A 24,099-nucleotide genomic window follows, 5' to 3' on the forward strand; every position below is an offset into this window, starting at 1 on the left:
CAGAATTCGCGACAACAAGAGATTTTGAATTTCCTTATAGCGTATTCCAGAACAAAGTTAAATAATAATGGCGACAACTCATCTCCTTGTTTCAGGCCATTTTCGACGTGAAAGCTCGTGGACAGAAATTTTCCTACCCGGACTTTACTTTGGGATTCATTTAAACATATCTTAATTAATCTAATTAGCTTTCTCGGTATTCCAAGTTCTGTAAGAACGTTGTATTATGCTTCTCTCCTAACCCAGTCGTAAGCCTTTCTAAAATCAATAAATAGTTGGTGTACCGGGGTATTGTATTCCCACATTTTTTCGAGTATTTGGCGAATGGTAAATATTTGGTCGATAGTTGATCGATTTCGTCTAAATCCGCACTGGTAATCTACAATACTTTCATCTGCGTATGGGGTCAGTCTTGCTAATACAATATTTGAAAGGATTTTAGAGGATGTTGACAGAAGAGAAATGCCTCGATAATTATTACAGTCAGTTTTGTCGCCTTTCTTGTGAATTGGAACAATGATTGATTCTTTTCACTCTTGTGGCAATTCTTCTTTGTTCCAGATAAGGAGAATTAGTTTGTGTATCTTGCTCCACAATTTTTCGCCTCCAGCTAAAATTAACTCAGCCGGAATTTCATCTACACCCGGAGATTTGTGTTTCTTTAACTTCTTTATAGCGGTTTCTACTTCTATTTGGTTGGGTTCTGGAATATACGGTTCTGCGGTGTGTATTACCTTTTCTCCACGCACACTAGTTTTTGGTTGCGTGTTAAGCAAATCGTCAAAGAAATCTTCCCAGCTATTTAAGATGCTCTCCGTGTCAGTGAGAACTATACAGTCAAATTTCTTTAATATATAAGCACGAGGTTGATAGCCTTTCTTAAATTCATTGATTGCCTTATACATGTCCCGGATGTTTTTATTTTTACTATTATCTTCAAGTTCCTTAATTTTAGCTTTCAGAAAATCACGTTTCTTTGTTCTAAAAGTTTTGAAAGTTTCCCGCCTGATATCTGCGAAATTTTGTGTAGTTATTTCATTCGGATTTTGTAGCCAGCGTAATTTTGCCTGTTTTCTCTTCTCTGCTATTTTTATGCATTCCTGGTTGAACCATGGTTTGTTCCGCGTGTCCCAAGTTTTCTTTTGCTGAAATTTTTATGCTATCTCTAATTTCAATTCAGGTATCATCAACACTAGTGCACTCCGAATCTTCTAAAGGCGAGAATCTATTCGAAACTTCAATCTGGTATTTTCTCTTACCTGGCTCTCTTCTAATTTCTTTAAATTGACTCTCTCCGTTTTCGGACAATGAATATTAACTTTATTCAACGATAACCTCTCTCGTATTATCGCTGCTACCATGTAGTGGTCAGTGTCACAATCAGCCCCTCTAAACGACCGGGCATCAATTATGCTAGATTGCCTTCTTCTATCTACTAAAACGTGATCAATTTGATTATGTGTTTTCCGGTCTGGTGATGTCCAAGTGTATTTATGAATGTTGCGATGTGGGAATTTTGTACTCTTCACGATTAGGTTTTTGGATGTTGCAAAGTTCACGAGTCTAACACCGTTGTCATTACTTTCCTCATGCAGACTTTCGTTCCCTATAATCGGTTTGAAAATATCCTCTCGTCCTACCTTTGCATTGAAATCCCCTAATAGAATTTTCATATGGTATCGCGGGAGTTGGTCAAATATCCGTTCCATTTCTTCGTAAAAGCTGTCTTTTATATCGTCATCCTTATCTTCAGTTGAGGCATGTACATTTAAAAGAATAATATCACATCACCGTCCCTTAAGAGTAATAAAAGAAAATCTGTCAGTAACAAATTCAACCCGTTTAATTGCTGGTAATATACGTTTATAAACGAAAAACCCTGTTCCTAACTGGTGATTTTTATTTCCTTCCCCGTAAAAGAACGTAAAATTTCCGGAATTCACAGATCAATTTTCTTTCCACCTAACTTCCTGAACTCCTACTACGTCCATCCTGTATTTCTCTAACTCACTCGTTACGGATTTTAACGCGCCTGCCCTATAAAGACTCCTAATATTCCATGTTCCAAATCTCATGTCCATTTTCTTTTGCTGAGGTCGTGCCAAGTTATCAGTTCTTGTCTGAGGTTTTCGTGAATATTTCTGAGCAAGTGCTTTTTTTTTTTTTTTTTTTTTTTTTTTTTTTTTTTTTTTTTTTACAGGATGAGGTTGTTAACCCTACCCAAACCCCCAAGCTCGAGGACCACTCCTATTCGGCTGTCCGCGACTGCTTATTCAGTATATTCGCAGCTAACCTTTATATTTAGAGGTCTTCTCTTCGATCCGCAACCTGAGTACGCGTCATGCCGTGGTGACAGGAATCCACAAGCAAGAAAAAACGTCATACAAATAAAAGATCACCAGCAAATTATTTCAGAGATGTGGAAATTTAGATTGTTGTCAAAATGGACATCAGGACAAAGGATTCAATAAACTATTTAGCGAAGACTGTAGGTTCTGTAGCTAAGTAGAAGGTTACATTTATGGTTACAAAGTATGCACGTGCATACGAGCCAAAATGAGCATGGAGAAATTATTAAGAACAAAAACGAAATTAGCGTACTTAAGATAACAGTTGGTTCTATTAGTGTGAGTATGTAAATACAATTTAGAACGGTATAAATGAAAAGAACCAAAGCTTACATTTAATATCCCTTTGGGATTCTAGTACATACTTTTAGGTAGTAGAGTAATGTCATTATGAGATTAAAAAAAGAACAAATAAAACTTTCTACTTCGAGTTTTTTTAAGGCTAAAAGCATTGTAGAACACGTTAGGTATGATGTTTCTGCATGAAGACATAGGGGCGATGACGTCATAACTTAAAAAATGTTGTTATGCCTATATTTATTATTTTTGGCAGGCTTTTCTTTTGCACCTAAAAGATTGAAATTTTGCACAAACAGTCAGTCTGCTGTTATATTTATAATATTTATAAGTTATGATCAATATTCATCAGATTTCTTTCAGATCTCTGCGTTTACACATGGGGTCTAGAGTGGCAAAAGTTTGAAAAAAGGGACTTTTTAAACCAAAGTATGCGTTTTTCTCGCGATTTTCCCGCCTCAGATACAGGATGAAGACATGTGAATGGTACCTTTTGAAAGGATGTTCTATTAGGAAGAGAATGAGGTACGAATCATGATCTTAGGATAAACTGGGATGTCTCAGGAAATTTTTACCTGAGACCCTGAATTTTCTTTTGAGGGGTTAGGCCTATAGTTATTATTTTATGGCTTACTTTTGCACCTGGAAGACTGAAGCTTTGCATAAACATCCAGTGCAAGTAGTATTTATCAGATTTTTTTCAGATCTCTGCATTAACGAAGGGGAGATCCAGAGGGACAAATGGGATATTTTAACCAAAAAGCTCTTTTTCGCGATTTTTACGCCTCAGATACATGATGGAAACATGTAAATGCTACCGTTTGAAAGTCTTTTCTATTGTAAAGGGAATGAGGTACAACATATTACTCTAGTATAAATAGGGATGTCCCAGGATTTTTTTTTAACCTGAGATCAGGGTCTTTGCGGTAATCTGGGCCATTATGAGAATTATTTGTAAATATTTTTCAGCCCTAACTATTCAAGATAGAAGTTTCAAATTTTGTACACATATTTAGTATACTCTTCAGTATTTTTTGGTTGATTTTAGGATCTCTGTGTTAACACAGGGGGCTAAAAATTAAAAAAAATCATAGAAAAATCCCGATTTTTCTCAAAATTTCCCATTGTAGGTACATGATAGGGAAATGTGAATGGTGCCATTTAAAAAGGCTGATCCGTTGTAAAAAAAAGTATGAACCATGGTCCTACGATAAATAGGGACGATGTTGTGGCCGCTTGACTGAAAGTCTATAATTAAATTTTTAAAAAGCCGGAATTTAAAAGAGTTAGGGAGACATCTGTGAAACAGGAAAATAAGAGGAAAGGGAGTAAGTGAAATGAGATGAAGAGGAGATATTGGTATTTTTGTGAGGGTAAAATTAGGTTTGAATGCAAATTAACATCTTTAGAGAAAAGTACCATTGTTTTGTTTTCTGACGTTTCATTTCTTTAAATGGACCCATTTACTAACACATTAAGGCCATTCGATTGTACACTATTTCTTTCAAGATCAAATAAAAAATTACTTGTAGATTCCGAATCTCATTGAACTCTGAATTACAAGGGAAAAAGTTATGCAAACAAAAGTTAAGCAATTTATGTACAGAGGTCATAAGCATAGTAAAAAAAAAACTTTGGTAAACAAACCTGGTATTCTTGTATTTAGTGCACACCCCTGCATTTGTTTCATCTGAATAGACTCACCTGGTGCGTCCTGTAATAGGCGTGTTTTCAGTTTTGCTATAATTCTCGTAGGCAGTTTAGTTGAGTATAACACATGGTGCAGTGTCTGGCGTTAGATATTTTGGCATATTATGTTCATCTCATTTGTGGAATTACTCAAATGGGATCAATGTAGGCGTACACATTTAATGAAATGACAGATATGCATCTTTTGTATGGTATAGCTTTTGGGAACCCACATAAAGTACAGTGACTATATCGAATATTTTAAAAATCGTGTTCTTCCCGACCGTAGTACTTTTACTGTTATCGATACGGCATGTGCATGCTACATATGATTCAGTTGGGCACCCTTGGACAGTTTTGACTCCTGACCAAGAAGAGAGAATTCTTCAGATAATTAAAGAAGATACTTGTACTAGTACAAAAAAGGCTAGAAATGCTAGAAAGTACATCCCATGGGACAGTGTGGAATGCGTTTCACGAACAACTGTATCCCTACCACTTGCATCATGTGCAAGGAATAGAAGAAATATATTATCTTCCGTGAAGACGCTTTCGCGAGTAATATCTTAAGCGGTGTGTGGAAATACCTCTGTTTTCTTCATTAATCATATTTACTGATTAGGTTGGGTTGACGCAAGATGGTGTTGTCAACATCCACAACGAACACCAATGGTCAGAAGAAAATCCTTACGCAAATTTACCTACCCGATAAAACTTCAATTTTCGATTAATGTGTGGGCAGACATATTGGGAGACGAACTTCTAGGGCCATAAATTTTTATCAAAACACCTCACAGGTGCAATATACCTGCAATTCCTCCAACAAAAACTTCCGAAACGGCTGGGAAATGTTTCTTCCTCGAAAAAGTCTCAACTTTGGTTTAAGCGGGATGGTGCTCTATCACACTTTCTGCGAGAAATTCCTGTATTTCTTGATCAGTATTTCCAAGACAGATGAATAGGACTAGGAGGACACATACAGTTTCTCCTTGCTCCCCTGACCTACATCTTTGGATTTTTGTTTGTGGGGACACCTCAAAAGTTTTCTGTACATAACACAAATAAACGAAATACACGAATTGGATCAAAGAATTTGTAATAGATTTGCAATGATTCGTAATACGCCTATGCGTTTCAATCGTGTGTGTGAATCACTGTCAACTCGTTCAGAGTACTGTATTGAGGCTGACAGAGGGCACATCGAGCATCACTGTTATAATTATTATTGTTATCTGAATTCTTGTACAGCGTAGTACGCAGAACACAAAAGATGTATACTCTATTAACATATCATAGTACGTAAATTCGGTGGATGACTTCGTATTAAGGGGTTTACTCGAGATCTTCTGTTTTCTCCAACTTTTCATTCTATCATTTCTTTCATCATCACTTGCTCGCAATATCTACCTGATCTACTGTTGAATACAAAAAAGTGAGATGTTAGAGAATGTACTACGCTACACCCGCTCTTCAATAGTTTTCTCGAATCCTTTGCTCCGATGTTCGCTTTCACAGCACTTCGGATTTCCGTATCTCTGCAATTATTTGTTTATCATCTTTTGTTTGTATGACATTTATCTTGCCTAGATCATCGTTATCAAATTATATTTAATGTTAGAACTTGGTTTGCAAGTGTTATCAGCAACTTTTCTTTGATGTTAAACTGTGTAATGTGTGGTTACATAATTGCAGATATTAAAATTAGTGATAATGTGAAATTTACAAAATATAATAATACTCATGTACTCTCGTGTCCAAAATGATTGTCGCGTATCTTTAACTGTCTTCTTGTAAGAATATAATTTGATAATGATTTTGCAGGGTACTTTTAATACTAATACTATGTGTATAATCGGGGAATGTATATTTATGGTAAATTTCGTAGAAAAAGAATTATAAATACGAAAATTAGAATGAGTAAAACAAAATGCTGCTAAATGGACAAGAACGTTTTATTTTCGTTTTATTGATCTTATTTACTGCTCTTTTGACATGAAATTTGCCACATACATGTCTTAGCCGATTATACACATACTAACGTTATAAGAAATACCGGGCGAATTCGTCATGATTTAATATCTAAGCGGGAAAAGAGCAGTACACATGTACCATATGGACAACGTATGTTCCGTACAGATTTTCGTAGTAAACATATTGATACCGCATATTTGTACAATATACCGCTGTCCGGATAACATATTTTTCTCAGTGTACCAGTATGAATTATGTAAGAGGTGATAAAATCATTTGCAACTAGTAATAATAGCTCTCTTAAGTGTTGTATATTGGTTCAATGTAATTAACATCTCTTAAGTGGGCTCAACAACACTCTTTCACCCAAAAGCTTCAATACATTATTACTGAGTAAACGCAAAACGGTACCACTGTTTACCTCAGAAGTACAGCACAACTAAAAGGTTACCAGTCCCTGATTTAAATTTAAACGAACGTTTCACTTAATCGTTTCATCTTGGTCGTTAATGAGATAAACGACAAATGATGTACCCAAATTAGATACTTTGGAAACTAAAAGAAAATGATAAAATCGTCACATGTCAAACAGGGGCCGATTCGTTATTACGACGAACAAAAGGTACAGCCACAATTTTATTGGTGGTTCCATACAAGTACATACATTGGCTATTTTCTCACATAGTAATCGTTAACCTATAATTACTTTTCGTACTGTGGCACAAGCTTACCCTCTTGATAGAATATTACCGCCTGGGAGTTCAGCATGTCCACCACTGGTGTTTTCAACACATTGTTATCGTCAAAACGTTTGGTAGCAAGTCACTCTTTGAAGTGAAGAAACAGGTGATAGTCATTGGGTGGAACGTTAGTATTGTACAGATTGTCAAAAATTCTCATCAGAATTGTTCAATTGTCTGGACAGCCATGTGTGAATGCGCGTTATTATGAATCAGCAGAATTATAGATCTTTATATTCCTCATCGCCGTTGTGAACGACACATCACACTTTGACCAATGTTCAGAAGTACAATTACGTTGTGCTGGTTCTTTCTGGTTCACGAGAACGTCTGTAAATTCACGAAGAAGAAGTTGAAAAATCACGAGAACGTCTGTTTGGTCCCAGTACATCATAGCCATGAATTTGTTATCTTGTGTTTTTGAACTTTTCGGCTTCAGGGAACCTGTCTGACGCTACTGTATGGATTGCTGGTTTGATTCACTAGTGAATTAGCAAATTTAAGTTCCACCACAAGTACTATATTCAAAAACAATTTATCCCCATCCATTTTTTCACTGGTCCCCATATCCACATGCAGCTGTTTCGTGTACGTCAGTTAACGCTTCTGGAACCCACCTGGCATAGTGTTTCTGACAACCCAGGATGTCTGTCACAATGCAGTGTACTGTTTTTGCGGACACTTCTGAAAATTCCATGTCTAGTGTATCAGTAGTAGAGCTACGATTGGGTCTTGCTGTTTCATTCACACGATCTACAAATTGGTACGACCAAACATTAAACCTTTTGTTCTTTCGTCTCCATGTACATTTGAACGGTCTTTCCGAAAGGTTCGTCACTCCACTGTACTTTGTATTTCTGTGTGGAGACCAAACCACACATATTTGGAGAAATTTTGTATTACAGACATCATTATCACTCGCTGTCACACACAAGATCTACACTGACGATTAAACGCGTACTACGTGCATTAAATACTAGTGGACGCAACTGCGTGAAGACGATCTCGTCAGTGTTTCAGTCTAACTTTATAAACAATCACCACGTTTTTGACATATCCTCGTATAAACTTAACACTTAGAATGCCGAGTTACCCTTAACATGGGCTACCGCTGTTACCAGGATGCAGGATAGCCCACCATATGAACACATATTGTTCCTCAGGCCGGACTGCCCAAGGTGTGTGAATACCGATCACCATTTTCTTTTGGTAGCTGTATTTAGTCGGCCTGTTGGCAAATAAACATCTGCACCCTGGGGAAAAATTGATTTATTTAAAGGAAAAACACACTATTTTTGATCATAAAAGTAATACATACTGATTATGCAACTTACCATGATACATACTGCATTGCTCGTGACTTGGGAAAGCCATTTTTTCCTTATGGCGGCAGTCTAAGTGTTAAATTTCTAAAGTGATGACTCGAGATAACGATCATTTTAAATGTAATAGTGGAATTACTGATAAACGATTCAAAAACAAAACAAGATTTGCAGTGCAAGTTATGAGATAACAAATCCTGTTTCTAAAGTAAGGGGGCTTGGGACAAAATTCCTAAATCGAATAATGAAATAACTGAAAAAATATATTACAGCACTAAACTCGAGCTTAACAGCGCAAAACCGTGGTACATAGAAAGCTATCAATTTTTCTTAATGGGGAGATGCATGCCTACAATTCTCTAACTTTATTTTGATGTAACTGGAAAAATTGTCACGTAAGAAAATCGACATTTACAGTAGAACCCAGCAGCAGTTTTCAGCACAAAACTGAAAACATTTCATGGTTTTGGAAATCAGATTGGAAAGAGAGAGCCATGGATATTGATAGTTCTTAAGAGGCCCCATCACATAGAGAAATTAGAATACCGTTAATTTTACAGTAATTATGCAATGTCTTCAAATAGATAAAAGATAATCGAAAAGTGAAGCAAGAGCTCGCTAGGGAATACAATTTTACACGAGATACCGTTATCACGACTCAATTATCTGCTTTCGACTTCCAGTCATTTAGAAAATCGGCATTTATTTTCGCTTTCTAAATGGCTGCAAACGGAAAGCTATTAGGTGACTCGTGATAACGACACCTCATGCAAAATAATATTGTCTAACGCGCTCTTGTTTTACATTTCGATTATATTTTATCTATTTGAAGGTATCACATAATCTTAAAATTAGCGGTATTTTAATTTCGCAGTGGCTATGCCTCCTAAAAACTAACCTAAATAAATTTCTAAAATAACATTTCTCTGATATTATGTTATTTACGAAATTTATATTTTTCAACTTAATTTATATAAAAGACTTTGTTTTAATTGTACAAAAATCCTCAAATATAGATTGAAGAAAATATTAAGATTAAATTATTCTAGATTAAATTATTCAATGCTACACTTGTTATATTTTTCAATGAAAGGGGGCAAATTCGTACCATTGAAAGGGGTTTACTTACCCTTGGAATGTAGGGAAGAACTTCTTTCAAAGTATTTCTGTAAAAATGAGCCTTTTGCGTTGGATCCTTCATGTTAATAACGTCGAGGAACTGGAGAGCATGAACCGAAGAATCACTAGAAAGAAGAAGAAAAGAATACGAAATAAATAACAGTAAAATTTAGGATAACAATTTTATAAATGCAGTTATACTATGCGTCAGTTGAATTGGCATTTGAACTCAACTAATGAGTGCCTAGCGCACTGTTTCAAACCTGAGGTGAGAAAGCAAGTTTTTGAACGTGCAAATGTTGTGATGATCAAGTAATTGTCTCGCTAAGAATATTCAGTATTTTTTAACAATACAAAAATAAGGATCGCCACATCGTATGCTTTATTTTACTTCTATTAACCGTTACAAATGTGTTATAAATGATACAGATCATTTGCAAAATTTAGCCTTACGACTCGGTTAGGAGAAAAACATTGTACGACAGTCTTACAGAATTTGGAATAATTAGATTAATGAAGTTAGTTAGATTAATTAATATATGTCTATGTAAATCCTAAAGTAAAGTCTTGGTAGGAAAATTTTTGTTCACGAGCTTTCACATCGAGAAAGACTTGAAACAAGGAGATGCCTTGCCACTATTATTATTCAACTTTGTCCTGGAGTGAGCTATAAGGAAAATCAAAAATAGCAAACAGGGCTTAGAGCTGAATGGTATTTAGCAGGTTATAGCATAGAGTCTACGCTAATGATGTATATTTAATAGAGGTTGATAGAAGAAAAACAGAAAGAAATGCAGAGTTATTAAAAATTTTGCAGGGACATGGGTTTAGAAGTAAATGGAAAGAAAACTAAATATATGGAAGTTCGTCAGAATTATAATACTGCAAATTATGAATGCGTTAAAATTTTTATAATACTATCCATAAAGTGGATATTTTCAAACATCTAGAATCAATATTAAGAGACAAAAATCATATCCACGAAAAAATTAAATGCCGTATAAAAGAGGGAATTAGTGTTACTAGTTCAAAGTATTTTGTCGTCGTAAATTACATCGAGAAATTTAAAGCTTAAGATATATGAAACGATAAACACACCTCTTGTTTTTTGTGGTTGCGAAACATGTCGCTCACTCTGGGGCAGAAAGTAGACTGAAAGTATTTGATAATTAAATCCTGAGGCGAATTTTCGGACTCAAAAGGAACGGCAATGCGGAATGGCGTAAACTTCATAACGAGGGACTGCATAATTTATTCATCAAATCTAGGAGGCTCAGGTGGGCAATTCATGTGGACAGGATGGAAGAAAGTAGGAAATTCAAAGGATTTTCAAAGTTTTAACTGAAAGTCCAATCGGAAAACGACCAGTAGGAACACCCAGACGCAGATGGGAGAACAATATTAAGAAGGATCTCGCAGAAAGAGAATAGAAAGTAGAAACTGGATCCAGGTGGCTAAGGACAGAAGTCAATGGAGAGCTCTTGTGAACGCAGCATTGAAACCAAAAGTAATAGATCTATAACTTTTACTTGAAATGGTTGGATAATGTCAGAGATAGAACCTATTCTTTGGACGCTGAATCCACACAAAAAACAGCTTCTCGTTATTTCTTGAAACTATTACTGTATATAAATTAATATTGAAAACAGAAATTGTATTAGGTTTTACTATTTCTGGTTTTGAGTAGAAATCAAGAAATGAGATTAAACTTATTCTAATAATTAGGTCTAATCTCATTTCCTTATTCTCTGGAGTCTGAAGGTACACTAAGATATAGAACTTGAATCAACATCAAAAAGCTGCTTCTTACTATCTTATCCTTTTGGTTTATGGAGATGAAGATTGAAATCGAAGTGGTAGTAGATTTCTATCTCTTCGGTTTCTCCGGGTTTTAAGAGAGGGATAAAGATGAAGGAAAAATTTATACTTGGGACCTGAATCTATATAAAAAAAAAAGACTTTCTCGCTAACTTTTAGTGGAGATCAGTACTGAAACCGGAAGTTGTAGTCGATTTCTAGTGTTTCCGATTTTAGTAAAAACCAGTTGTGACTTTTTATGGATAATAGCCTTTGGCTAGTTGGGGCCTCCGCCCCCAGATTCCCGCATTTTCTCGGTCCACGGTTTCGGGTGTCTCATGTATCAACCTTTGCATCAACAGTGAATTTCGTGCATTTACTTTTAAGATTTCATGAATTTGGCCCAGCTGGGTTCTTCGCCCCATGACTCCCACGTTTACTCGATATATGGCCTCGCACCTCTTAAGCCCACAATTGTACCAAATTTCAAATTTCTTTTCGTATTTCAACTATCTAAAAGATAAGATTTGTATCCCAAGAAAACGCCATTTTAAATAACATAGAAATTTTTTTATCTCCCCTTTAGACTCTCTAAAAATTGGAAATATTCACTTTTGGCAATTTTCCTGTCAGTTATTCCCAGAAAGCTACAACCATGTCAAATTTAATTCTTGTAGCCCCTACAAGAAGAGCCCAATAATTTTGTGTATAATATGTGTCCCATATAAATAACATGGGAGAGATTTTTCAATTCCCCATAAAACCACTCTAAAGTTGGAATATTTTTATTTTTAGTGATTTACTTAGGTAACGCTAAGGAAAACGTATAACAAGCATATCGAATTTCAAGTATTTATACCAAGTTAAGTATGTAAAACATGAGAATATAATTCCAGTAAAAGGCCCATTTAAATAACATGGGGAATTTCTTAATCCCCTCTTTAGACTCCATAAAAATTGAATACAAGAACTCAATTCTCGAACAGTAGCAAACACCTGTTCCATTTAGTTAGTTATCATAGTTTTGATATGAAACCAGTCTTGTCTATGTCACAAACAAGTTACTTATCATTGATGGTGGAAACAATATATATATATATATATATATATATATATATATATATATATATATATATATATATATATATATATATCAGATGTAGAACGGAAACCAATAAATAAAGATAAAAGAGCTAGTTGCACTGGAATTGAAAACTGATATATTGAGATTGAAGCTCGATGTTGAACTCTATGGAAAGGATTACCATCTTTCCTCTGCAGGTGTGTTTGCTTTGTCTTTCACTAACATAATACATTGTTATTTAAGAAAAAACAAATACAACGAGATTGTATTTGTACTGTTTAGGCCCTTTTGAGTGCGATTGTCTTTCCCCTCGTTGTTCATGATGAGGTAGCGTACTTAAACTCATTACTTTTGAGATGTGTTCTTTCTGGAGAAAGGGGTCGGCAAATGATTCCATTGCACTGGGCGGCAAATTGCCTAGAGTGGGCCCTGCTTCTCGCTATCTCTGATCATTTTATCTTTAATACTAAGCGAAAGAGAGTCGTACGGGCAGAAGCAGTTCTACAAGACTTCACATACATATGAATAACATAGTTTGAAAGACTAATAAGGGAGAAGAAAACTATTACCATTTTCGGATTGCTGTAAGGCAAGATTATTGAGAGACGGATTATCGTGAGTTAAGTGTATTTTGTCTGAAGTTTACGAACTGTCCTTATGGACTGTTATTCAAATCGGCCAAGAATACGGGAAAATTCAACTCGAAGATTCTAACTAGGGAAGGTCGTGGGCTTTCATTCTGACTTCATATCGATACTATGCTCATTTGACTCCTTTTAACATATGAAACAATTAGGCAACCGAAGAAATCCTCGATCACATGCATGTTCGAATTACGAGAGTTAAAAGTTCAAAATTGAACAGATTTTGCGTAAAGTTTGAACTAACCATATTTTTAGATAGAAGCTTGATTTTTGATATCAGTAGGTTTTCTTAGGTGCTCGACGCAGTGGTAAGGTCAAAACATACGTATTTTGCAACGTAGGAAAACTTACTGGAGAGGAGGTGAAAGGTAATGGGCCAATATATTTTATCAGCCTAACGACTCGGTGTGCCAAACGGGAGGCAATTTGCAAGTTGTAAGACACCATTGCCCCCTTCCCAATAAGTGCCATTATCTTGCAAAATGCTTACATTTTGATCCCACCACTGTGTTGGGCATCTAAGAAAAAAACCCCGATACCAAAACTAAAGCTCCTATCACAAAAAGTGGTCTTTTCAAACTTTTTGTAAAATCTGTTGAATTTTACACTTTTAATGATTGTAATTCAAACATGCTTGCGATCGAGGATTTCTACGGTTACATAATTGTTTCAGATGTAAAAAAAAGAAGAAAGGAGTTGAATGAGCATAGTATCGATGTGAAGTCAGAGCGATATCCTGCGACCTTCCATAGTAAGGTTGATAAATAGGACTCGGAAGTTGAAGACCAACAAATTGCCTAAAAAGGATCTAAAATATCTTTAAAAAGGACCCAAATTGCCTAAAAAAGGACCTAAAATATCTTTAAAAAGGACCTAAAACTGAAAAAAACGTAAAAATAAGACACAATTTATTTAGAATTACATATTTAATGAATACTCCAGAAATACAAGTTTCTGGTAATATACAATATACAGTTGAAAGAAACTTTATGAAGAAAATGCTTTGCTTTGTCGTTCAATTTGCAATTTTGTTCTATTGCTTCTGTTGTCCAAGTTTAATCCTACATTTTGAAAACTTTTGGAGAACAACTAGAAGCCGGGCACTTTATGGAGAAAGCCAGGACACCACATTAGCCTGTAACACTCTGAAATTATAATTGATCTGTGTATCAGTTGAAACACAATAAAAAATATTTAAATATGTTATGCTTTAAATTGTAGGAAAAGAACAAAATTACTTCCCCGCCGGACGTGAATTCGGAAGCCTTGAGCAGCAAGACGTACGAAAATAAATTTTTATTTGACCTTTTACAGGAGCAGCTCAAGGCAAAATTTTCACCTGGGCAAAGAGATTTGTTTCTTCTTTTCTAGTCCTAACCTACGCTTTACATTTTATTAAAGTGATTTTACTAATTTAGAAGCCATTTTACAGAAGGAGGTAGGGCGGGTTCTAATGCGATTCTAATAGGAGTTAATGGCCAGTAAATTTATTGCCGAAAGATGAAGTCAAAGACAGACATTAAGACCTATAAAAAGCTTTAAAAAGACCAATAAAGAGAAAAACGCCGAAAAAGGCAAAAATGACAAGCAAAATCCACCATTTTCTGGCCTACAATGACCCAAAATGAACATATATTATATTGTCTTATCTTTGGGCATTCGTGAAAAAGAGGATTTTTTCTCAACTTCCGGGACCTACTGGTAAACATTTCATGAACATCGTTTTCTCGCTTATACAGGAGGCGCTACGAATTATTTCGATCTAACTTGATAAATAATGAAAGGAAGAAATATTTTGACGTGCTGACATTTTCCACATCTGTCGTTTCTTCTCTTTTGTCTTCCTTCTTGAACGATCTCTTGAAGGTATTTCAATTTTACAATCTTACCTCTAATTACTACGAGGTTGCATAATCTGATTATATCGACAACTCGCTTACAGATCTTTCACGTAGACAAAAGGCTTAAGATTCTCCCAGAAGATAACATATTTTGAGCCTCACCAAGTTGTAAGTTTACAATGCAATTTAAGCTTCCATTCCAGTTTTCAAAGAGGATTATCTTGTCATACCTGACCGAAAATATTTTCAGCAGGATGAGATTTGTGTTTTCTCTTTCCAGAAACAATATGAAAAGATTTGAATTTGATTTTTTTCAAAGCTTCAAACACTTGGAAACGAAACCTATTCATAGTACACGACGTGGTATATTTAGAAATCGCATTGAACTTCTTATGGGTTGACTTCTCAATCATTTCATCAATGCTTTCATGCAACAGATTGAAAATGCTCAGCTGAAAATATTTGTTAAGGAAAATCTGTTTATGTTAGCTGCCATCGGTTCTGTTGGAAAGTGGTCAACTTAGACCTATGGATTTTCCCATCAAACTTTATTATTAACTCTCCCCTGTCTACAATAAATATTAAAATAAGTTCCTCTAATTATTTGGAGGTTTGTTGATGAAATTATAGAAGCCCAGTGACCATGCTGCTTAGGGCTTCTTGAATGGGTTCTTCTCAATGACCATGCTCTTAGAGAGGGGGAATAAGGATCTTTTAATGATCGAGCGTCTTAGAAAGTTAGTAGTTAGGTGCTTCTCAATGAACAAGCGTCATAGGGAGTATAGGACAGGTACTATTCAATGACCATGCGTCGTAGAGAGCATAGGACAGGTACCTTTCAATGACCATGTGTCTTAGAGAGTATAGGACAGGTACCTTTCAATGACCATGCGTCTTAGAGAGTATAGGACAGGTACCTTTCATTGATCATCAGCGGCGCAAATCTGTCTTCCACATTGGGGGAGGGGACGGGTAAGACCGTTCCCATATATATTAAGGGATGTTCAAAATGTTTATGAAGTTGAAAAACAATCAGAGTTGTCTTCAACATTGGAGGCGGGCAGAATATAGGCTTATTCTGGTAAGATATCAATTTCATCTCACTTTTCTTTGTGACAGTCAGACGCATATCATCACATTTCTCCCCAAAATACACATTTCAAATAGGATTATTGGGGGGGACAGTCCCCCAGTTCCAAGATTGGAGGGGACATGTCCCCCTTATCCCCCGGAATTTGCGCCAGTGATGACCATGCGTCTTAGAGAGTATATGACAGGTACCTTTCAATGACCATGTGTCTTAGAGAGTATAGAACAGGTACCTTTCAATGACTATGCGTTTTAGAGAGTATAGAACAGGTACCTTTCAATGACCATTCTTCTTAGAGAGTATAGGACAGGTAACTTTCAATGACTGGGGTTCTTAGAGAGTATGGGACAGGTACCTTTGAATGACCATGCGTCTTAGAGAGTATATGACAGGTACCTTTCAATGACTATGCGTTTTAGAGAATATAGGACAGGTACCTTTCAATGACCATGCGTCTTAGAGAGTATAGGACAGGTACCTTTTCAATGACTAGCCGTCTTAGAGAGCTGGTGATTTGATCAACCGGCCAAAATTGATGTCTTCTATAGTGTCCTGGTTCTTTTTGTGCAGGAATGTTGCTTGAGTGCTTGAATCTTCGTCACTCTCCAATCGTCGGCGGTGGTGTCCGACGTCCTCTTCGTGGTTGTCGTCTGAAGAGTATTTACATGGTGTAGAAACTCGTGGAATCTTTCAATATATAAGTAGATTGTGATCATTCTAATATAACTACGAATTAATATTAGGTTCTATGTCATAAATAACTAGTTGTTCCCCCACAGCGTTATACGTAAAAAATCATGGTTAATTAGAAGTTCTAATAGCGTACATTTAACTGTTTTCTTTAGCATTCTGCCTTTCAGAAGGTCCTGAGACTAAAGATTCTTTTTTCAATTTTAAATTTAGGCCTGGAAATGCTTCTTTCACGTTTTTTGGTCTTCAGCGTCCTCTTTTAACTCCCAATATTTTCTTCTGTTTCTCAAATCGTCTATCAGTTGTGTTCTTTCTCTTCCTATTCCTCACTTTCCTTCCATCTTTCCTTCTATGGCGATATGAACAAGACAATTTCTTTGAAAGATGTATCCAATCCAATTGTCCTTCCTACGAAGGATAGTGGCTAGAAATGTCCTCTTCTATCCATTTTAATACATTTTCGCTTGTATAATACTTGACCAATTTCTTCCTTAGTCTAATATTAAGGCTGCTAGTTAAGAGTGATCTTTTCTTGTTGAATGCTCCTTTCACTATGACAATTCTTGACGTCTGTGAAGTTGTCCCGCCCACCTAACGAATTTTTCTTTTTCTTATCTACATCGTTAGTTTATCGTTAGTTTACGATAGTTTTGTTATAATTATCGTTAGTCTCGAAAAAATAAAATTTTTATTCAACAAATAAATGGGCAGGCCAACTTCACGGTTCCCCAACCACAAACGAATTTCAAAAGTTTTTCATGTCACATCGTTAGTTTATCGTTAGTTTACGTTAGTTTTGCTAAAACTATCGTTAGTTTCGCAAAAATAACAATTTTATTCTAGAAATAAAGTTTCCCGCCAACTGTGAATTAGCCCGCCCATATTGAATTCTCATAAAATTCCAACTCATATCGTTAGTTTATCGTTAGTTTACGTTAGTTTTGCTAAAATTAACGTTTGTTTTGAAAAAAAAATAACGATTTTATTCGGGAAGTAAGGTTTCCCGCCAAATGTAAAGTTAGCCCGCCCATAAAGAATTATCATAAATTTCCATCTCACATCGTTAGTTTATCGTTAGTTTACCTTAGTTTTACTTAAACTATTGTTAATTACGCAAAAATTACGATTTTATTCGAGAAATAAATGGGTAGGCCAACTTCACGGTTCCCCACCCGCAAATGAATTTCAAAACTTTTTTCTATCACATCGTTAGTTTACGTTAGTTTTGCTAAAACTATCGCTAGTTTCGCAAAAATAACGATTTTATTCAAGAAATATTGTTTCCTGCCAACTGTGAATTAGCCCGCCCATATTGAATTCTCTTAAACTTCCAACTCATATCGTTAGTTTATCGTTAGTTTAGGTTAGTTTTGCCAAAATTAAGGTTTGTTTTACAAAAATAACGATTTTATTCGAGAAATAAAGATTTCCGCCAAATGTAAACCCTAACAGCACAATTACATAGCAGGCATATGCCTATCATGTTCCGTCAGGTACACTGGAATGTGTCCAGTATGTCCCTAAGGAAAGTAAAACTAACGTAAACTAACGATAAACTAAGGATGTGAAATGGAAATTTCTGATAATTTTCTACGGGCGGGAAACTTGACATTAGGCGGGAAATCTTATTTCTCTAATAAAATCGTTATTTTTGCAAAGCAAACGTTAATTTTAGCAAAACTAACGCAAACTAACGATAAACTAAAGATATGAGTTGGAATTTTATGAGAATTCAATATGGGCGGGCTAATTCACAGTTGGCAGGACACTTTATTTCTCGAATAAAATCGTAATTTTTGCGAAACTAACGATAGTTTTAGCAAAACTAACGTAAACTAACAACAAACTAACGACATGAGTTGGAATTTTATGAGAATTCAATATGGGCGGGCTAATTCACAGTTGCCGAAAACTTTATTTCTCGAATAAAATCGTAATTTTTGCGAAACTAACGATAGTTTTAGCAAAACTAACGTAAACTAACGATAAACTAACGATGTGATATGAAAAACTTTTGAAATTCGTTTGTGGGCGAGGAACCGTGAAGTTGGCCTGTCCATTTATTTCTCGAATAAAATCGTAATTTTTGCGAAACTAACGATAGTTTTAGTAAAAATAACGTAAACTAACAATAAACTAACGATGTGAGATGGTAATTTATGATGATTCTTTATGGGTGGGCTAACTTTACATTTGGCGGGAAACATTATTTCTTGAACAAAATCGTTATATTTGCAAAACAAACGTAAACTAACGTAAACTAACGATAAACTAACGATATGAGTTGGAATTTTATGAGAATTCAATATGGGCCGGCTAACTCACAGTTGGCGGCAAACTTTATTTCTAGAATAAAATTGTTATTTTTGCAAAACTAACGATAGTTTTAGCAAAACTAACGTAAACTAACGATAAACTAACGATGTGATATGAAAAACTTTTGAAATTCGTTTGTGTGTGGGGAACCGTGAAATTGGCCTGCCCATTTATTTCTAGAATAAAATCGTTATTTTTGCGAAACTAACGATAATTTTAGCAAAACTAACGTAAACTAACGATAAAGTAACGATGTAGATAAGAAAAAAAAATTCGTTAGGTGGGCGGGACAACTTCACAAACGTCAATTCTTGACCTGATCTCTTTGATGCAATAAGGGCTCTTCTCAAAATACTTCCCAGATACTTGAAATTCGCGACCTCTTCAAGTTAAATATTAATATTCAAATATAACTATGGTTACAGCCTGTTACTAGTAGTATGCTTCATGTCAGTTGGCTGTCAATCTTGTTAAATATTGCATTGTCCAAAAGTAAACGGTAACAACCATCTGTAGTTTATGTAGTGTATTCATGTTGCTTAGTTACCAAATTACATTGTGATTGACATGGGATAAATACTTGTCGATTTAATTAGGTTGTCTAAAGGATTTTGAGCCTTTGGGGGCCAAAATTCAGAATACATTTTGTTATTGGAAAATAACAAGAAGAAACGAAATATACACCATTTTGTTCGATAACCTTCTTCAATTTTCTCGACAACACCATAATTACGTGGTTTCTGGGCAAATAATTGTGGCACGTGATTTTGAGAGGTCTCTTTTGAAACTAATTTATTACTATTTGAGCGGTCATGCACAGACCGAAACATGTAAAAGTCTGACAGTAACAGATCCGTGGTATAAGGTGGATGCATTAAAACATCCCTGTCAAGTTCTTTGAGTCTCTGACAGGTTGGTAAAAATGTATGGCGTCTGACGTTGTCAATATGGTATAAGGTACACTTTCTGTTTATCTGTTCGAGCCATTTTTTTTGAATTGCTAGATGCATACGTGCTGACTGACGACAGTACACACAAATAAAAAAGTATGTAACGTAGGTAAGAACGTAGGTTACATGCCTAAATCATGTAGTTTTTGGACTTCATGTACAACAATATGTAACATCCTGCAACAAACGTATAACTGAAAATGTAAGTTTTATAATACTTTCCGTATAAGTGTTTCATCTATACGTACTTTCCGTATAAAATAAAGATCTGTATATAGGCGGTCAAGATCTCACATACAGATTGACGTATTAACATATAACTGACATATGTAACATACGTATACGTATTTAATATACGGAAGACTGTTAGATGTCCTACATTCTGCAGTGGCATGATGTAACATCTAAGCGGGAAAAAGGCAGTACGTTTGTAGCATATGGGTAACATATGCTTCGTACAGCTTCCGTAGTAAACATGTGGAATCCGTTTATTAGTACGGATTTTTCTCAGTGCAGGTCCGAGCCTATTGTTCTGCCTAGTGTTAGCAAATCGTGATCCACGGCATTCCAATTCCATCAAAAGCATAGCATAACATTCCAGGCGTGAGTATGGGCTTTGCCACAAACTACGAAACGTCTACTCGCCTCCACCATGACCTTTGCTGCATTTTGTTGTCTTACGTTATCCACTTTTCATTACTCTTGATCAAACACTTTAGTGATGGTTCGAGTTGTTATATTTAAGTAGAGATCCTCAGATGGAAATTACTGTAGATCGAGTAAATGATTTTGAATCAGATCATTTGGCGCCCAAATGTCGAACTTCCTTTTGTAGGCAGCTTTCTCAAAATGGAATAAAACTGTTTGAAGATGGTTATTTTGGTTATTCGTGACGTCATGACAGTTTTCATCCTGGTCTTACCCGACTTTCAGATTGTTATTAGTTCTACTGTGATTGGTCTCCCACTGCAAGAAGCATGTTGGACATCGAATTTTCCAAAATGAAAGAACTTAATCAACTTTTGGCTGTCGCTTTCGGTGACGTATTTGGCTGAAAACAACACATTTTTTTTCACAGGCCTTCGCAGCATCTGCACCTTTATCGACATAAAATTGTAATATGTAGCGCAAATTTACGTAAAATTCACGATTTTTACGGCGCAATACCTTACATCTGCGAAGAATAACCACCATATCATGCATATCTACTTGTAACGTTATTTATGATTCCTTTTGTTACATGTATTGCCCACAATTCGAATCACTAGATAAGTCAACACGATTCAGCACTTAATTTTTATATGTAACTAGCAGCGTTCACCCCGCTTCGCTGGGGTCACCCCGGAACGCAATAAACTTTGTTACTTAGATAATTTTTACTTTTTCGCTTTCAAGTGATATGATAAAAACCATAGAAGATTGGAGTAAATGTTAACATTATATCGCCTGTCATTTATGTTAACCCGCCGAGTGACACGGTCATGTGGGTTGCATATAAATACGGTTAGATTTAGCTATGATGAGCTAACAAAGGATTTGTACGTTATGGACACTTGAATGGTCAATTATCTCAAGACACTGGTAATTGAAAATTAAAGTGATATGATAAAAAACATCTAGGGTCCAAATCTTAATAACCCCCCAAAAATGAAAGAAATTGGTTCAGCCGTATTACCGTGATGAGCTAACAAAGGATTTGTACGTTCTCTTTTATATATAAGATTGCAAATTCTAATAACTGCACACCTTGAAAATTAGGCACATCAACCTTTTATTTTCAAAATTTCATGAATAATCTTTCTGTTGTCATAGCAACACGAAACAAATGACTATCTCTAGTTACGGCAACTACAATTACATGAATATCAATCTGATATCGACACACATACAATTTTCTTCTATTCTACAATTTTCTACAATATTCTACAATTTTCTTCTTCTTCTTCATAACATATTGTGCACTTTTAAGCACCGTTGCCCAAAATAGCTACAATTAGAAATGAAAGTAATTTACAGATGTCAGATATAAAATATGTCAGATATACAATATCGTTGTATATATGGCTCCCGACGAGGACGTCTTAAATTTGTTACAATTGAAGAAAGAATCCTGGACCGTTACATATCTTACATACGTGGTTACCTTACTTTCCGAATAGCCCTCACATACATAAAACAATATATACAGCGGACTCTTTTTAATTCGAAGTCCAAGGGGACACGAAAAAACTTCGAATTATCCAAAATTCGAATTATCCAACAACATTCATTTTCACAAGGAAACCAAAGTACTGTGCATCAAAAATATATTCATATGGTGTAGACTTTACCTTTAAAGCAGCTTATTATTTGCGTGATCGAATACCGCAAACTAACAAACGACATTGACTCCACATAATTCAAACTACGTGTACAATGGAAAATATATTTATGTACAACACTACAACATACATTGAATAGCCCAAACAATGAAACACCAGTAACAATTTGAATATTCTGTTCTCACTTTTAAGAAGTTGTAAACCTCATTTGCTTAAATTTGATTGTTTTGGTACGGTCAATAAATCTTGAATTTCATGTATTGCGTGGAACACGATATTAATAACATTTGGTTGACTTTATCAATAATTCATATTAAATTTTCAACCAATTCTCAAGCAAGATGAGATTGGCACACGTTCTCTAGCTTTACTTCTTCCCCAACTCACCTTAATCTTTATCATTACATAGATTTTCTATTTAGCTTCTGTATTACTCTTTCCTATGGCTGCATCTGGATAACTGAAAGCACGTTAAAACTGTATTTCTCTGTTTATATCTGTCCAACCTTAAAAATTTTCAACTGTATTTACTTCGAATTATCCAAAACATAGGTTCAAAAGTTCGATTTATCCATGATTTTTTACTATTGTTTTCAATACAGTTTTCAAGGGGAATGGACTTCTGTTCGAATTAACCAATATTTCGAATTATCCAAGTTCGAATTAACGAGACTCCACTGTATATATAAATTTCATTTTGTCTCAACAATAATCTTACATTCATTTAATAATCAATTCCATTTTAATTCTATAAAATTATCGACGAAGAGGACTTATTCAAAATACGATCCTTTTGCTGATTATTTAGGTCCTAAAATAGATTCTTTCATCGGAGCTCATAGACAAATTAAATTAAAGTGTATTGAAATGCTATATAACGTATTTCTTTCATTTGAGCATGATTAAGATAATTACCAAAAAAAATTGAAAACACAATATTGATAAGTGAAGCGAATTACAAATAAATCATAACAATACTCAAAATAAAACAAAACAAGACTTGATTAATATAACGGAATAATACAAACAAAGAAATTATTATATTAAGAACTAACAAAGTTTTTGTGGGTTAGAATACAATATAACATGTTTTATTTATTAAGGCATAGTTAGCCTAACAATGATAGTCAATATTCTTATTCATTTACATTAAGAACATTATTTATATTATCTGTATAAAATTCAAAAAAAGTACGAATGACAAATGAAATCATAACGATATTTAAAGTGAAATAAAACAAAAATCAATTGAATATGTTTTCTCGGACACCACAACATTAGCTTAAGTTATATTAGCAAAGTATTCGTTTAAGTTACATTGCACGCCACAATCTTGTATACAGTTCTGTCTGTATACAGTTCTATATTTGCTTCAACGGTACCTTGGTTTCTATTTTGAGAATTTCTGCCACCTATGAAATCGTTACAAAATCCATTTCGAGAAAAATTAGATGTACTGTTTACCTGATTTCTAAATGTTGTACGATTACTATTTCTATTTCTTCTGAAATTGGGTTCGGTTCTATTACCGGTATAATTGAATCTATCATTACTTCTTACATTAGGACTACATTCTTCACACACATTGATATTTCGGATTGGAATATGATTGGCTTGGATTCGGTTGTTATTAGTTTCGTTTCGATTAGTGTTACTTTGTACCATTGATTGATTTTCAAAATTGTGTACTTCATAATTAGATGATTGAAATTAATGCATTGTGCAGAAACCAATATTTGCTGCAACCTAAAAGGTAACAATATCCGGATCGATGCTATGATTCGTGATTCCTGTTGGTATGGATTAATTAATTTCAACTCATTATATACGGAAATCACAAAATCAGTAAGATTCTTATCAATTTTGGAATCATACCGTCT

General features: G+C 35.0%; 1 protein-coding gene across 7 annotated transcripts in view; it reads right to left on the reverse strand.

Moving 5' to 3' along the window:
* The window catches only part of bma (SCY1-like protein bma), a 751,115-nt gene that overhangs the window by 144,770 nt on the left and 582,246 nt on the right, over positions 1-24,099 (reverse strand). For all 7 annotated transcript variants that reach the window (XR_014128907.1, XM_081744332.1, XM_081744329.1 and 4 more), the window contains exon 8: positions 9,497-9,611. Coding sequence is in view for 6 of the 7 variants with exons in the window: in XM_081744332.1 (XP_081600458.1) it covers positions 9,497-9,611 (115 nt within the window). In the remaining variant the exon portion in view is untranslated. The remainder of the gene's footprint in view (positions 1-9,496; positions 9,612-24,099) is intronic.

This window comes from Thermobia domestica, chromosome 17 (assembly GCF_964235325.1).
Source record: "Thermobia domestica chromosome 17, izTheDome1.hap1.1, whole genome shotgun sequence".
NCBI lineage: Eukaryota > Metazoa > Arthropoda > Insecta > Zygentoma > Lepismatidae > Thermobia > Thermobia domestica.